The sequence below is a fragment of the Streptopelia decaocto genome (assembly GCF_964273445.1).
Source record: "Streptopelia decaocto genome assembly, chromosome: 10".
Lineage (NCBI taxonomy): Eukaryota > Metazoa > Chordata > Aves > Columbiformes > Columbidae > Streptopelia > Streptopelia decaocto.
The window spans coordinates 1,697,055-1,713,554 of NC_138665.1; the positions used below are offsets into that span (position 1 = coordinate 1,697,055).

Here is a 16,500-nt window from a genome sequence, read left to right on the forward strand (position 1 = left end):
CATTGTGGCTGTATGGAGAGATGCCACAGGGTTTCTACTGACTTTTCTCTTTGTTGAGGAGATGTGGAAAGTGGATCATATGGAAAGTGATCTCTGGGGTCTAATCCAGAGTGCTTTGAAGTCTATGGAGAGATTCCCAATAATTGCAATGAGTTTTAAACCAAGCCATTGTGTTCTACACAAGCTACAAGAAACATTTCAGCAATATCCAAATGCAACAGGGCGCCCTAGTGCAATAAGATTTATGATAGTTACATCCCATATTGCTGGCCCTACAAGAAGGTCCAAAAGTACTGCATCATTTGACTAATATTCATACTAACAGATTCCATAAAAAATCAGTTCCAATGCCAATTATCTTACAGTCAGCTCTTGGTTCATCTGGGAGGTGCTTGCTGTACGTCATTCTGGCTGTTCTAATTTTGATGAGCTAGATATCTCCAAAAAGGAGGCGTGGACCAGGGGGTGGTAACTCATATATTTTAAATTCTACTGATAGGGTGGATCCTTGGAGATATTCCTCTTGCCTCCATTGACTACAGAAGGAATTGAAGCACAACATTTAGGTGAAACACTGTAGCCTGGGCTATCAGAGAATAATCTTGTAGCAGGTGACTATGCTGTCTAGAAACTCATTGACAGGAAAGCCTCTCCTCTATAAGTTTGTCAAAAAAAAAAAAAATCTGTGTTAACAACTTTTTATGAGACGGAAAATTCCCAAAGCACTTGCACCTTTAGATCCTCATCAAATAGCTACATAATCCTGAAATGTCTGGGTACTGTTAAAACTCTCACCAAAACTATGGAGAGACAGAATGAGGCTGTAATGCTGTGTCACGTAAGAATGGTTTGTTGCTGACCTCTAATGACAGTTTTGATGCAAACGATAAAAAAAAAAACAAAAACAAAACCAAAACCATCTTGCATTGGTGAAGGGGGCAATCCTGCAGACCCCAGCTCTCTCTAGCCAGCTGAAGATCATGCGACGTTCAAGAGGGAACTTGTGCTCTTGTTGCCAGTTCTTGACATAACTATAGGGACATGGCACATCTCCTGTCTTTAGATTAACATTTCCTTCATCTAATCTTAAAATACAGCATTCCAAGTAGCAGTCCTGTCTCTTCTCCCAGGTTAGAAAAAGACCCATCAGAGGCCAAAATCTCTGACTAGAGGGTTTGCAACTCCACCTGTTTCCCACACCCCCACGCTTCTCACCTACAACACAGAGAATGGACATTTTCTTCTTCTTCCCCGTCTTCCAGACACGAATGGTTTCCAACAGCCTCTTTTTCTGTGGGTTGAACACATCTTTTTCCAGCGAGCTCCAAAGAGAAGCCATGGTGGTACCCAAACACCAAACGGTCCTGCCTGTGCCTCTGCTGATGGTCACAGTCCCATGGGCGGCATGGCACCTCCTGCAAAACACAAACAGGCTGGAGAGACAATACACACGCAAGCTCCTGGCACACCAGTAAAATACCTTCTCCCCACATTGATTTCATCTCTGTTGTCTTGCAGACAGCATGACTGTTAAGAAATTGTTGTAGACTCAAGGTCAGAAGGGCCCTTTACAATACGCTGGTCTAAATTCCTGCCTAGTGCAAGCAGGACATACTAGTGAATCCAGCCTAATAAGGCCACAGTAAAACTTTTCTAATTGTTTTAAAAAAACCCCATCCTTTTGGTTCCAACTCAGCATAGTGTCTTGAGCAACAAGACCATGTTGATGGGCAGGCAAAACAGGTTAGCAGCTACAAGTAAACCATTGCATGATGATTTTTGTTGGCCCATGTTTTTTCAACACTTACAGCTCAAGAAATCACTCTCCTGGGTCACACACTTCTACCTGTTCTTCCTCAGCTAACAGCTCTGGGATTCCCCACTCCCTCCTCGGTCTCCCAAATACTCATTTCTGGAGAAATATCAGAGGGAGAGGGGCCTCAGGTCACCACTGCTTCCCCCTCCTCTTCTCTCCCCAGTTCCCCTCCCATGGGTCCCACTCTGGTCCCCTGCAGCTGTGCGGACCAGGGTAGATGCTTCCCCAAAACAGCTGCCACAGGTCCCCAGGGTTCAGACCCATGAGCAGCAGAAGGAAAATACCCTTTGCAGAGTGTGAAAACGCTCACAGGATTCATATGTTTGCTGACTCATTAGCAAATTGATATTAAGAGCCAGCAGATGCTAAACTCTCAAGAAGACCCTCACCCTCCCACTCTTTTGATCTTCCCTGGCTCCAAGCTAATCAGCTAATTAACCTGAAAGGAGAAGGGGTAACACAGAGGGGATGGGAAGTCCAGGTGCAGTGTCAGTCATGGGGGCTGAGCTTCCTGCTAAACTATCAGTTTGTATTTGCTGGCTACGTGCTGCGAGTGAGCACTCTGTGGAAAAGTCTGTGCAACCCATGTCTGAGATCTCCAGCCGGCTGAACAAGTGCAAATTTTTTGGTTTCATAGTCTAACGGGAAGCAAACCCCAACTTTTTCTCCCCCTCGTTTTGCTTCTGTAACTGAACGTGCTTCTCCACAGCCCGAGAATGGCTGCCTTGTGCATGAACAAAAGTCATCTAAGGTAATCGCAGCATCCAGCTTTAAACCATGGCAGCATCTCATGATGTTTTGCAAGAGTAACATGACCACTACTTTACAGACGAGGAAGGTGCAGTAAGAAAGCAACCCAATCAAGAGGATATCTCCTGGCTGCCTCCTTAAAAAGCAGTGCTCAGACACAGGTGCCCCAGGAGAGTCCTGCCTCCGAGACCACCAACCACAGCCACTTGAAAACTCAGGCAAGCTCAGCTCAGTGCCAGGCTCAAACCAGATCACTGGATTCAGTTTGAGGTATTGAAACACACTGGTTCAGGTCAACCCAGTGCAAGAAGGAAAGGGTTTGCTTAAATTATCTTAACAGAAGTAGTGTTTTTAGCAAGAATGTGTTGCTTGTTCACAAACTGGTTTTGGGGTTGGTTTTTTGTTTGTTTAATTTTTTAATCCACACTATTCCTAATGGAAAGTTCTCACACATCTTCCTGGTCAGATCTAAGACTCATGGAGATAGATTTCCTCTGTAAGTCAAACCAAATTATGGCAGTTCATGTCCTGTATAAACACTCAGAAACAACCTGCAGTTATATTACAGCCTTTGATCTAAGTGGTGAGGGGATAAGCAAAGTGGCTACAGCTAAAAGGTGGCATTTAATGCAAATGTTTGAGTAAGAATCAGGTATAAATAAAAATATAGACTGTAGAATAATAATATTTAGAACACTCCAAATGTTTTGTAAGAGAAACTCATTGTTATTGAAATTTACTGGTTGCTCTGCAATGAACTGAAACAAACGAAACCTTCAACATCTCCTTCCCCATAGTGATGGGGTTTTCAGCCCAGTCAGGTAGTTAACAAGCTTGAAATCACATCCACAATTATTTAAACTTTTTCTACCCTGGCTGTGACAAAAGAAAAATAAAAAAAATAAAAAGAATTACTGCTAAAACGATTCTTTCATCATAACATCTCTCACCAGGTTATCTTGGTTTCTCCATCCCTGTCAGCTTGTCAGTCTCTAATGGCATCCACCTCCAGAGGCGGGCAGGATGGCAGCCCGGAGACCCAACCGTTTATTCCCTCTATTGATTTCCAACTCGCTAATACATTTATAATAGCACTTGAGCAACAGCTACAGCAAAATGATTGAAAGCCCAAGTAATAGAGGGCTCACTGCTCCCTGATAAGTTAATGCAGAAAGCACAGTTCTTTCCACAAATGTAATTGAAAAGCTGTCTCTGGCAGAGTGAGTTAACCCCCCCGTTTTCTGTAAGACTTAAAGATCTCAGTGAAACCTTCCTGAAATTTTCACAGAGGTGGACATCACCCATGCAGACAGCTGGCAGCAAGGAAGAGCGCGTTAGTGAAAGGAAGAGCGGTCAAAGACTTTACCAGCCACGTCTCGCTGAGGATGAGTTGCGGGATTTCAGTCGCAAGAAGCCTTAGAACAGGAAACAGTTTGCTGGTGAAATGAAAGCTTTAAGAGAAAAACAGGAAGCCTGAAGAACCTGAGAGAAGCCTGTGAGCCATCAGCTTGAGGTCAGGGCAGGAAATCCCCAGTGCAAATGCTGCAGAGACAGGTGCAGCCGAGAGCAAACACCATGTCAGGGCAGCTGGGGATGAAGCGGGTTTTGACTTAAAACAAAGTACAATTGCCCACCATTTCCTCTTTGTCTCGTTAAGGAGAGTCAAAGTGCTGAATGGAGAGCAACTGTGGTTCGACCTCCAGTCAAGTGCTGTCTCCTTGGTCATCCTCCTTTATAAAAAGGGTCTCAGAAACCTACTACACTAAATCAGAGATTTAGCAGTTGGACAGGATGCTAATGGCACACTACCTGCCCTCACTAAGCAAGATATATAATTGTGATAAGCAATTTAGCGTAAAGGATGCCTTGTGCTGTTTCCTTGTAACACCTTGGGATACAACTTAGTATTAACCAAAAGCTGGGGCCGGTTGAAGCCAAAGGACCATAGGGGAGAGGCATTGGTGCCAGTGCTGTCCCATAAATAACTGAGGTCTGTGCTGGAGCCAAAAACAATAACCCAGAGAGGAGCCAGAGTCAGGAACTGGGAAAGAGGATTTGAAGAGCAGCATGGAGAAGCAGTCTCAAGGTTCAGCTGTGGGGCAGCAGGTCAGTAGTTGTGAATGATGCTTTTAGGATCACTTTGATGGCCCAGGTGGAACAGTTGGTTCTTCCATCCATCCTTTGTGGTCCTCACCTGGGGAGGTAGCCCGATATATTCTTTTGGGGGAAGTATTTTAGGGGAAATGAGAGGTCTGTGTTCGCCTGATCTCTGCAAGTTTCATGGCCATAACCCAAGGAGGGAATGCTCTGATCCCAGCTCACTTGGGCTTCAGCCTTGGCTTCAGGAACTGTGCCAGTGAGAAGTCTCAGCCTTGAATGTATCTGGGTCTTGAACCATTCACACCTTTGAAGGGCAACAAAGGTAACCTGGCTTTCAGCTGGTGCCAAGGACTGCCTGAGAGCCATGTACCTGGAGCCGAATTGCACAGGGTGGCCATAGCCAGTAAGAAGGCAGACAGACCCACCACTGGTGCAGCCTGCATATTTCCTTCATATTTAGCTTCGGAATCAGGTTTTGCAGCCCTAAATGTGCCCTTTTCCCATTGAGCAACCCAAATCATTCACTGAGAAGCTCTATCCCAAACCTCTGCACCAGCTTACGTGTTTTGATGTGGTTGACATACATTGAGGCCATACTTCTGTGCCCCAGTATGAACCTAAACTGGCAGAACAAGGGCTTAAAAAACAACAGTCACTGCGAGGTGGCAATGGTTTATCTGAACTATTCATTTACCAGATGCTGATGGGTACAGGGGACACTGCAAGTCACAGCCCCCAGTGATATACGGTCATTTCTCCTTCTCCTGCATGTTGCAGCGGGGCTATGTGAGGTTGTGTAGGCTCCTTGTTAATGCCCTTGGCCAAACATGGCCAAGTAACGCTATGTCTACATGCCTGCTGTGTTTGGGAGCCTTGGAAAAACAACTTGTTTAATTTGCGAGCTTCTGGGACATTATGTGCACACTGGAGGGTAAATTAGATGGGGCAAACATTGTGTAAGAGAGAAAAATATGATCGCAGCTCACAGCAGGACTGCATTATCACAGTATCATTTACTGCAAGATAGTAAAGATGCTATGCCAGGGCTTCCATTCATTATTTCATATTATTTCCATAAACTGGGTGGTCTTCAACTCTTCTTGCTGGCCGAGTGGATTTTCTTCCAGCCAGCTGTGCACACCGTCATTGTCACTCCTGGGCATCACAGGGAGTGCAAGGGGGGAAATGCTCCCTTGCACAAACGCAGTTGAGGAGAGTAACTCATCCAGAACCAGCCTGGCACACAAGCCCCATCCCACCAGGAGCAAGGAGCGTCTTTTTAAGACCATCCTGATCGGCTAAAATAAAAACTCAGGAACAAAACAGGGAAGAAGGAGTTACTACAGGATTTCTGGCTTTACTCCGGCAGAAAGCTGCTCTGTAGCACTGCAGTCTCAGGCACCAGCGCCCAGACGGATCATTCCCTTGGATTATTTCCCTTGAGTGTCATGGCCAGTGTAGACACTGAGGAATCAAAGCTTTTGCTTTAAGCAGGGGATGTGTCTCACCTTCTAAAGGCTAGAGAAAGAAAAAGCCCAAACAAACCTTGGAAAAGACAGTCACTGCTGGCAGGCATTTCTCTGCCTGCATCTGCAAACAGGATGAAGCATCTGAAAGACTGATGCAAACAACCAATTAATCTCAATTTCTGCAAGCTCATAAACCCAATGAATTACTGTTAAAAATACAGGGGTGTTTCTGACAGTTTTCCTGCAAAGAGAAATTAGGAAATCACATATACAAATGAGCTAATAAAGAAAAGGGAAATAATAAAAGTGTGGAAGTACAGTGTCCCTTGCATTATTTTTTCCATCCAATTCCAAATGCAGTAATAACTTGATTATTTTAGCATTCAGGCTGAAGGAATCAAAACCGTATGCAATTTGGACTGTCTGATTGCCATTCCCTCACTGCGACTCGCAATCTGCAGTAGTTTGCTTTTCTCTTCCTTCCCAAAACAGGGAACAGAAAGCTGTTTCTACCACAGGGCACAGCAGAGAATTTAAGCTATTTAATTTTTTGCTGTGGGGACTTTTAGTTGTCATTTGATGTCAAACCTTACTTTTGGTGCTTAAACAGCCCGCATTCCCAGAACACCCAACCATTCCAGCGTTTAAGGGACTGCTTCTGCCATTGCCTCTAAAACAGAGGTGGCAACCAGGACTTCTCAGGAAGGACTTGCTCTGGGCCATGAGATCACAGAATCCCAGAATCCCAGAATGTCAGGGGTTGGGAGGGACCTGGAAAGCTCATCCAGTGCAATCCCCCCATGGAGCAGGAACACCCAGATGAGGTTACACAGGAAGGTGTCCAGGCGGGTTGGAATGTCTGCACAGAAGGAGACTCCACAACCTCCCTGGGCAGCCTGGGCCAGGCTCTGACACCCTCACCATCAAGAAGTTTCTTCTCATATTTAAGTGGACCCTTTTGTATTCCAGTTTGAACCCATTGCCCCTTGTCCTATCATTGGTTGTCACTGAGAAGAGCCTGGCTCCATCCTCCTGACACTCACCCTTTAGATATCTGTAAACATTAATGAGTCCCCCCTCAGTGTCCTCTTGTCCAGCTCCAGAGCCCCAGCTCCCTCAGCCTTTCCTCACATGGGAGATGCTCCACTCCCTTCAGCATCTTTGTTGCCCTAATTGTAAGATATGCATGGGCAGTGCTGCTCCAAAAATGAACAGAGGGTCCCAGGCCTTTTCCTTGCTCCTAGTGTGGATTTTCTTCAGCCTCCTTGCTGTACATGCCTTGCACCAGCAACAGCGTGGGATATGTCCACTCAGCACATAGCTGCTGCCCTGTGCCACAGAAGAACAGGGAATGGCGTATGGGACAACTGGGAATTTTCCCAGTAAGTCCAGACTGAGTTAACAGCAATGGATTAGGGCCAGGCTGTGTGCGAGCCAAAGAGGGAGAGATGGGAAAAGATACCATGGCTTAGAGCATCCCAAAGGCCGCTGCAAAGTATGTGAGCAGTAGAAATCCCACAGCTCTGTGCACGCCGAAGGGGGAATCTTTAACCACCCTCCCCTCGCCCCCAGTTTTCCCGTCTTAACTTCTGGCTGATCCTTTTTCTGCTTTTTAAACAGAGACACTGGGCAGGAGGAGACCTCCACCTGGGCTCATTCCACTTTCTTTGTCAGATGAGAACCTCAGCTGCTCTCCCCTTTCACACTGCCCAGCAGCTTTGGAATGAGGATGCGCAGCAAAGCAGATGGAGCCTGATGCTTACGGAATGATTTGTCAAAAGCTTTGCAAAATGTGTCTAGACTTTTTGGTACGGATTTTCCTTTTCAATTCTTTCTCTGACCTCTTCAAGGAGATTAGGATGGACTGGACAGGTATGGTTTACTTATGGTTAAAGTCTCCTGGCTTCCTCTTCTCAAGCATTTCTCTTTGTCCTGTCCATGCTGGTGCATGTAAAGTCCCTGCTCCCTGGGACCAAAATTATCCCTGTTGCAGCAGAATATCTGCTTCATGCCTTCTTCATATCAAGTCAGACAGCAGTGGGCTCAGCAACCTGCTGAAAGCACCTTTGATGATAAGAAAGGTGGCCCCATGCTGCCACGTGCTCGGATGTGGATGCCGTCAAGAGTGGCAACCGCTTCCTGAAGATGAACAAGATGGGCATGAGGCCAAGCTCATCTCCCTCCTACCTATGTCTCACATCTCTTGATCTGCTTTTGTTGCCACCTCTTAAACTCAGTGACAGATGAGGAAATATGGTGCAGTGATCTGGTACAAAAATGTATATCTGCTCCTTCTCAGTTCTCTTAATATTATGGGCATATTTTCATTTTCCAGAGTTACTGCTGCAGCTTTGCAAGCCAGTTGTGCCCAGTCCTCCAGAGAACGGTCCCATTTTTAGGATTATATGAATGGTATAATACTAGAATAAGCCATGCAGCATACACCTGGTGGTCGGTCACTAACAGGGTGGATTACCTGTGCCAAGCAACAACCCTACTGAAGCTCACCTTTCTGCTGAGGTCTGGGTGGGGATATCATCTGTTGCCTTGTGATGTTGCCAGCACAGGCAGATTCTTTCCTTGACCTCCTGAGGGGACGTTCCTGAGTCTTTATGTAGCTTCCCAACTAGTCTCATTTCCCCATCAGCCCTTCTGCCTCAGTTTTCCAAAGTTCTTCAGCAACAGGACTTCTCCCTCTCGTGCACTTTGCCCTGCACCAGTGTTGCTCAGCAGTTTGGGAACCCAGTAGGAATCTCAAGAGTTTCACCCGCCCTAGGGTTCAATCTCAGCTGGTTTGGCCCATCTTTCTCCTTCCCTGGGAAAGCAATTGGAAGCACAATGTGCTACAACATGATCTTTGATGTTATGATGAAGGATGAGAGCTGACTTATGATATAGAGGGAAGATGAGAGCTGAAAAACCAATTTATTTGATGATTTCCCCTTTTTTTCCTTTTGTCTCCCCAGGACCAAGCCATATACATTTCAAGAGATTCACATCCTCAATTTCTTCAGTAAGCCTTTTGCAGCTGCAGATGATCAGCAGTGTAATGCTGCTCCTGCCTCTGATCAGTGCTCCAGAGCATGGCGAATGTGCCTCAGGCCATGTCTGGCTGAGGCTTGGCCAGGTACCAGATGTCAATGGTAAAGCACTGAACAAAGATATTCTCAAAGCCTCTGTCAAAAGACATACAGGGGGTAGGAGGAATTAAAATTGTAGAGGCAGCTGCAGAGCTGGACTTTCTTAGCTTTGCAGTGCTCTGCTTTGTTAATTCAGTAGCTGTCTTGCCACTCTATAGATTTAGAAGTGGGAGGGAGAAAATGGGAGGAACAAACGAGCTTAAGGGTCCCCTGCAAGAGCACGATGCCTCAGGATCCCTGTCACTGAGCCAGGAGGGACCTGCCCTGCCACACAGGAGGGTGAACTTTGAATCTTAATGTGTCCTGGACCTCCCAAGTGTATTTGGACAAGATTTTTCATTTTTTCCTTGTGCCCTGAAGCTGCAAGCTGGTGCATGCACATGTGTGTGCGTGCAGTTTTGGGGTATATGGACGAGACCCAGCACATGGTGATCTCCATGGCCTGAGACAAAGTGTTTGTTACCTGCCTGCTGACCTTCACTCCTGACCTGCCCGATGGCAGCCACTTCAGTGACTACACCAAACAGACCAGCATGCATGTGTCTATCCATTTTCTTAGCAAGTCAATGTTATTTAAACATAAAATAGTACGATTAATAAAACATAATGCCCTGTTTTCCCCCACTGTTTTCACCTCCTATGCTCTCTTCTCACATTTTTGCTGGGCTGATGGTTTTCTTACATGCCCTAGATAACTCATTGAGCTTCATCTTCACTGCTCTTTCCACCCGCCTGCTCTTCTTCCATTTTTTATGAAGACTCTTTCTTGCTCTGCTAACATGCGCTTAATCTCACTGGTAAATCAAGGTGGCTGTTTGTCTTTAGCTCGCTATTTGCTTTCCTGAACACAAAGGTAAATCCAGGCTCTGTGCTGGAACTAGACCAACAAGCAAGCTGATTTCTTCCCTCTTGCCACCCCATTCACAGTGGTGCACAGCTGTCAATAAGCTGCATTTGGGCTCTAAGAATACTTCCTCTCCATTTCCTGTTGTGAAACTGGTATAAAAAATAGAAATACTGAGAAATCACCTCTGCCAGGCTCTTCTGAGTGAAACCACACTGCAGAAAGCTCTGAGATATAACTCCCAAACTGGGGTCGGTGGAAAGGCTCCCATTAACTTCATCTGCTGTTCTCAGTTTTACAAACTCTGTAACTTTTCCACACCTTTCTGCTGATCTCTCCAGCAACTGGACTGGCACCAGGATTGCATAGAAGCCCACACTCCTGATGATTCCCTTGCAGGCTGCAACATGCAGTGGAGTAATAGCCTGCAGCCTGCTAGAAATAGGAAACCGGGTCATGAACCAGCTCCCTTCTCAGTCCAGCATCAGAAGAGATGAGGAATGAGGCATGGCTGTGCCTCCTTCTTATTCTGTCTCTGCTCCTTGAGACACTGGACTTGGCTACAGGTAGCGGTGTTCGAGTGGGATATGGGTGTCCAGACCCAGAAAAGCATGTCCCTGTGCAGCCAGGGCTGCCACTGCGAACATGCTGGATGTCTGGTGAAGCTTTGCCCTGTCATCTTTCTCACAGAGGAATTACAGGTGGGGTTAAAGGAAAAACAAACAAACAAACAACAAAAATACCCCACAGCATTTTTATCTGGGTTCAGAGCAGTTTCATATGTCTGGAAAGGATATAGCAGCATAATCAGGATTTATGAGAGAAAGAAAATATTTTAGGAGAGGCCATTTGTTCTGTTCTATATCCCATAAAATCGACAGAAGTTATTTGTCGGCCACTCAGCAGTGCAGCTTGGGAACAATAGGCCACTCTGCAAACAAAGAGGCAAAGCATTAAAAGACACAAAGCAACATCTTTTAAGGCCACATATAATCGCTCTGGGGAGCTCACTGACTCAGGATCCAAGTCAGACAATTGGTTCCACAATTTACAAAATCCGATCTGAGTGTACCTGAAGATCACCCAGGAGGGCTGGAATCAGTGGCCATGGTCCAGGCGTGGGCAGCCTCTTCTCTGGAAGATCACATCGTTGTACAAACTGGTCTAGTGCAGGAAAACGCCGTGGTGGTAGTACAGCACCCAGCATTCGCTGCCAATGGAGAAAATAAATCAGTCCAAGAGGGCACTGGTTTGTTATGGGGAGGAGTGGGAGTGTGTTTTGCCCCATGTTCTTTAATGGTAAATTCCTGTGGGATGATTTTCAGTTCCTCTGGGTTTCTTGAATTGCAACCAGAAAGGAAACACGTGTGCAGATGTGGGGAAGCTGCAGAATTTGGGACTCCCATCCTGGAGGCAATGTAGCTAATCCCCTGCTCTGCCCAGAGGTTTAGCCCTGGCCCCATCCCAGATGGTTGGAGGGCTCTTGCAACCCCGGAGCAGTCCCAGGGTGCTCTGCTCTGGTCTCTGGCTCCATTTGCCATCTCAGGGAGCACAGAGGCAGAGGAGGGCTAAGGGACTCGGCTGGGGCAGTATGGGGAACTTACTTTTGCTGTGTGATTCACAGACCAGCCCACCTGACATCTCCACCCTTATTCCTCATCGCTCCAGACAAGGTGCTGATGCTAAAGGGACCTTTCTGGGTGAGCAGAACCTTGGTGAGTTCTTGAGTGGACCCTCAAATCACTAGTGGGGGAAAGGGCTGCACACCCTCATCTTCCCTCGGCGTGTGTTTTTAGGGGATGCTTGTGGAGAGCCGTCCACAGCAGAGATCCCACTAGAGGGTGCTGCCCAACTCTGCTGGGAAACACCAAAGGCTCAACCTGCTCCTGGGCCTCCAAACACCCCTGTTAACTCTTGGTGCCTTATTTCCCTTGCAAGCCCTCGCTGTCTTCCCTTCCATCCTGATTTATCTCCAGCACAGTAAGCACTGCTTCATTGCTATGGACTGTCACTGGCAGCAGGACAAGTAAGCCCATCTTGAGTTTATGAACCCACATTTTTTCTTTTCCCTTCAGTAAACACAAACAATAAAACAAGTGAGTCCAAGCAAGGAATGGAGATTACAAGGCAGCCCCATGCTCAACTCACTTTGCATTCAGCAAAATGAGAGCCTGTCACACAGCTGGCAGTGGGAGGCTTCTTCCCCACCTCAGTGACCTATAAAAGTACCAAACAGCAACAGGGAGGTATTTACCCATCTCTGGACCATCTTAGAAGACAGATTCATAGATCCCAAATGTCTCCCATGACCTGCAAGACCTACATGGATGTCCTCAGGGGAGCTGAGGGAAATCTGTCTTGTGTTGGCCTTCCTCCCAACCCGCAGCTCTTCCCTGAGGCAGCACCGGGCACCCTTGGTGGCAGATGATGCCCTGAACGGGTTCCTGATGCTCGGCCGGCCAGAGACCAGGGCTGCACACAGACTGGGATGCTGACATCCTACTTGCGCAATATCTCTTTGGAAGATAAACTGCGCATCAGCGCTGAATTCTCATCTGCAAAACCTGCAGCAACAGAGAGTGAAACAAATATACCAGTCCTCTGACAGGAGTGCCCTTTCAAAGTGCTGCTACAAACAAGATGGATTTAAAGCTGAACTTTCTTTTCTTCCAGGCAGCTTCTGCCTTGAGGATGCTTTCGTCAGTCATCCGCGAGTACACGTCATCTTACCCACACAGCGGCAGCTGTCTGCCACAGGAAAAAACAGCCAGTCCTTAACCTGTCACTAAAGCAACACTAATGGAGCCAGATACACTCCCGAGAGCCAGTGCAAGCAACGTGGGTGTGTAACTGCTCCCTTCCCCAACTTTTCTGGAAGGTGGTGCCCCTTACAGCTAAGACATTGGCTGCCTGGGTGTTCAGAGCCTGTACAGACCCAGAGTATTTTATTCAGCCCTGAACCAAATTGGAAGAGCAGTGAGGACACGTATATCAGGCTGCTGCTGGAACCAGAGCTGATACACTGCACCACCGGTGTTTAAACTGAAGCCAGAACAGCTCAGGGATGTCAGTCTCATCATCCCAGCCCAGGGGACCCTGTTTATCTCAAAAGTCAGAGACCTCAGCTCTGAAGGAATCTCAAAATATCAAACCCAGTGTCTCCAGCACTGGCCAGGCTACTTAAAAAAGGCGAAAGAACAAGGTAAGTATGCAGTGGCTTCACTGTCCACCCAAAGAAAATCACTGGTAGGCTCTGCTTTAAGGATTTCCTAAGCAGGTGACAGCCTCTTGTGTCATAGCTGCGATGGATCCTTCTCCCATGAGACCCTCATGTCACTCTCTGAAACCAGATATACTTTCAGCCTCCACCCCACCCTCTAGCAAGGGTCCTGCAGTTTGAAGACACACTCTCAGTATTTAGCTTTTGTTTGGCTTGAAGCTGCCACCTGCCATGTTTTCTCTAGAAAATGAGCTTTTATCCTTGCCCTTGCTCTGAAGTGTCAGACATGGTGGGGACCACACACTCAGGCTTCTCCAGACCTTTCAGAGACGGCACATTGCTGTTCTCTTCCCAGTAGCTGTCACTGGAATAAACACCTAGTCCAGCTGTTGGCCAGTGGCAGGTTTTAATCAGGTGCTTGTGGAGTGTATGAGGTATGTCCTGTGCACTCAGCTGCCGAGGAACCCAGGAGCGATGCCACGCTGAGGGCTGCCTGCGCCAACCTGATGTCACATTAATGACAACAGTCATTGGGATCCAGGGCGTGCTCTGGACCTGCAGACATACATCCCCTAGCCCATGGCCTTCACTGCTGGTTCCTTTTTGCAACCCCCCACTTCATATTCCTGCTGCATTTTAGAGATGGCTGTTTGTCTTCTTCAATAGCAAAATGAGAGCAAGGATGTGCAGGGGCTGATACAAATACTCCAGCCATGACCCAATGTGTTTCCCAGCTAAGCAATCACTTCTTTAGCACAGCAGCTGCACTAAAAGATAACTTCTACCTTAAAACTACTTAATGGGAAAATGAGTTTCATTGCTTGCCATTTACACTAAATATTCAACGCTTCATCCATGGAGTTTTGATTCTGCTCATTAAGCCAGCGTTAAGCTTTGACAGGAGCTGTTTTGCCATGTGCTGACAGTAGGTCTGTGCGATGCCAGAGGGCAATAAGCAGTGTCACTCTGCAGCGGGATGGCCCCTCTGTCCTTGCTTTCTAAATCCAGTTGCTGCCATCGGCATTGCCGTGGGTCGGATGCGATGCCAAGCCGTTATTAGCAGCAAGGGACGACCTTTGCGAGAGAAGAGGTAATGAAAGGTAAAGGGTGAGAGGGGAGGAGGAGAGTCCTCTGGCTCAGGTGGTGGCTCTGGTCCATTTTCTGAGGTTGCTGGGAGTTTTCCAAGAAAATGGAAATACCGAATTGCAGACACCAGAAGTTTGAGTTTTGAGGGACATCTCCCCGGTGAAGCTGTCTTGAGCCCCAAGTGGAAGAACTGCTTAAAAGCAGCACCTGCCACCCTTCCATAGCTGGTGCCTTGGCAGCTTGGATGTGGCAAAGACTCACGTACCTGCAGAAAAGCCAGGCCCTGGTTCTTACCTGGACTGATTCACATCAAGGATGGAAACACGCAGGCTTTTGTGCATGGAAAAACACTAAAACATCTTGACTTCGGCTCAGCGCTGAACTGCAACATTTCTGAGTCCTCATTTACGGCCTTTGCTCTGGTCTGTGCTGGTGCGGCCTCACCTGGAGCACTGTGTGCAGGTCTGGGCACCACAATATAAAAAGGATATAAAGCTATTAGAGAGTGTCCAGAAGAGGCTACGAAGTCAGTGAAGGGTTTGGAGGGGAAGTCGTATGAGGAGCTGCTAAATTCACTATGTTTGTTCAGCTGGAGCAGAGCAGACTGAGGGCAGAGCTCATGGGCTGCAGGTTCAGCAGGAGCAGGAGGGGCAGGCTGAGCTCTGCTCTGTGACAGTGACAGAGCCCAGGGAATGGCAGAAGATGTGCTGGGGGGGTCAGTGGGACATGAGGAAAAGGTTCTTCACCCAGAGGGGCTGGACACTGAACAGGCTCCCCAGGGAGGTGTCACAGCCCCAACCTGACAGTGTTCAAGAAGAGACTGGACACCGTGCTCAGACACACGGGGTGACCTGTGGGGTGTCCTGTGCAGGGACAGGAGCTGGAACCCATGATCCTTGTGGGTCCTTCCAGCTCAGGACATTCTATGATTTCCTTCCTCATCACTGCCACTCCTTGTGTGACCGCGGGGAAACCGCTCACCTGTTTGTGACCTGGGTCCTCATTTTTAGGATGAGGACCATGATCCCGATTGTCCATTTAGGTTGTAGTCACTCCCTATCAGAGATTAATGTTTGTGAGGGAGGCGAGCATCGCTTTGAGATGGGAGAGAGGAGACAAGACTTCACAGAATGGGGACAGCAAGGGTAAGTCAGGAGTGAGAACACCAGCAAAATGCTGATGGAGGGTAAAGCTGTATGTTACACCCAGATGTGTTGCAGGGTAATTACAGCGATCTTCTTTAAATTCCTGCCTCCAATTTATGTCCATTCAGCATTTTTTCATGCTTCCTTAGCCACACTTTTGTGGCCTTAACAGCTGTTGTGCTTTTGGCTCAGTGCCTGATGCATTCCTCTGGGGGGGGGGTGCAATCAAGCATGTTTCTCTTCAAACTCCCTTAAATATTGAGAGCATCAACTTGCTTCTGCCTGAATGACATTTTTGTTGCTCAGAAGGAGGGAAGTAATAAGAGAAAGACCAAATATTATTTCCAGCCAGAGCTGTGGAATGGGCATGTTGCAGATGCAAGAGAGACACTGGTACCTTGGTGTCCATGTCCTGAGTCCTCTCACCCATCCTGTAGACTGCCTATGGGGTCTTTGAGAAGTTGCTTGGTCTGTAAATAGTGACCCCATTTTCTTGTTTGCAAGGGCAAAAGGGGTCACTGACCTGTTTTGAAAACACTTTAGCACTTTTTTGATGGAAAACGTTAAGCATCATCATTATTTGTAGCTTAATTTCCAGCACCGCTAGTGTGCAGGTTGCCTAGCATTGCCATGGCATCGCTTCTGGCAATAATTTAAGCTAAACACATGGCAGGGCTGACAGCTGAGCATTTCAAGCAGGTAATGAGAGGGCAAAGTCTGAGTCACCTATTCTAGTGGTAGCATGACCATCACTGTCACTGTGTTCTCTATGGAAACACGACAGCAAGTAGTCAGGAGATGTCAGGGAACAAATGCTTTCATGCTTTCAGTGGATTGCTTTGGGGTTTTTTCAGGTCTAGTTAAATGCACTTGTGAAACGGCTCTTAAGTGGCATTTTGCTATGGGAGGTAAGCTAATATTTGGATGGGA

The 16,500-nt window shown here is 47.2% G+C and overlaps 1 protein-coding gene across 1 annotated transcript in view; it reads right to left on the reverse strand.

Moving 5' to 3' along the window:
* LOC309444108 (exocyst complex component 1-like) overlaps positions 1-3,962 on the reverse strand; it is a 33,686-nt gene extending 29,724 nt beyond the window's left edge. Inside the window, exons 1-2 of the mRNA XM_082061686.1 lie at positions 3,933-3,962; positions 1,216-1,415 (exon numbers count right to left, since the gene is read on the reverse strand). Coding sequence (XP_081917812.1) covers positions 1,216-1,339 — 124 coding nt within the window. The 5' untranslated portion in view covers positions 1,340-1,415; positions 3,933-3,962. The remainder of the gene's footprint in view (positions 1-1,215; positions 1,416-3,932) is intronic.
* Positions 3,963-16,500: the final 12,538 nt, after the last annotated feature.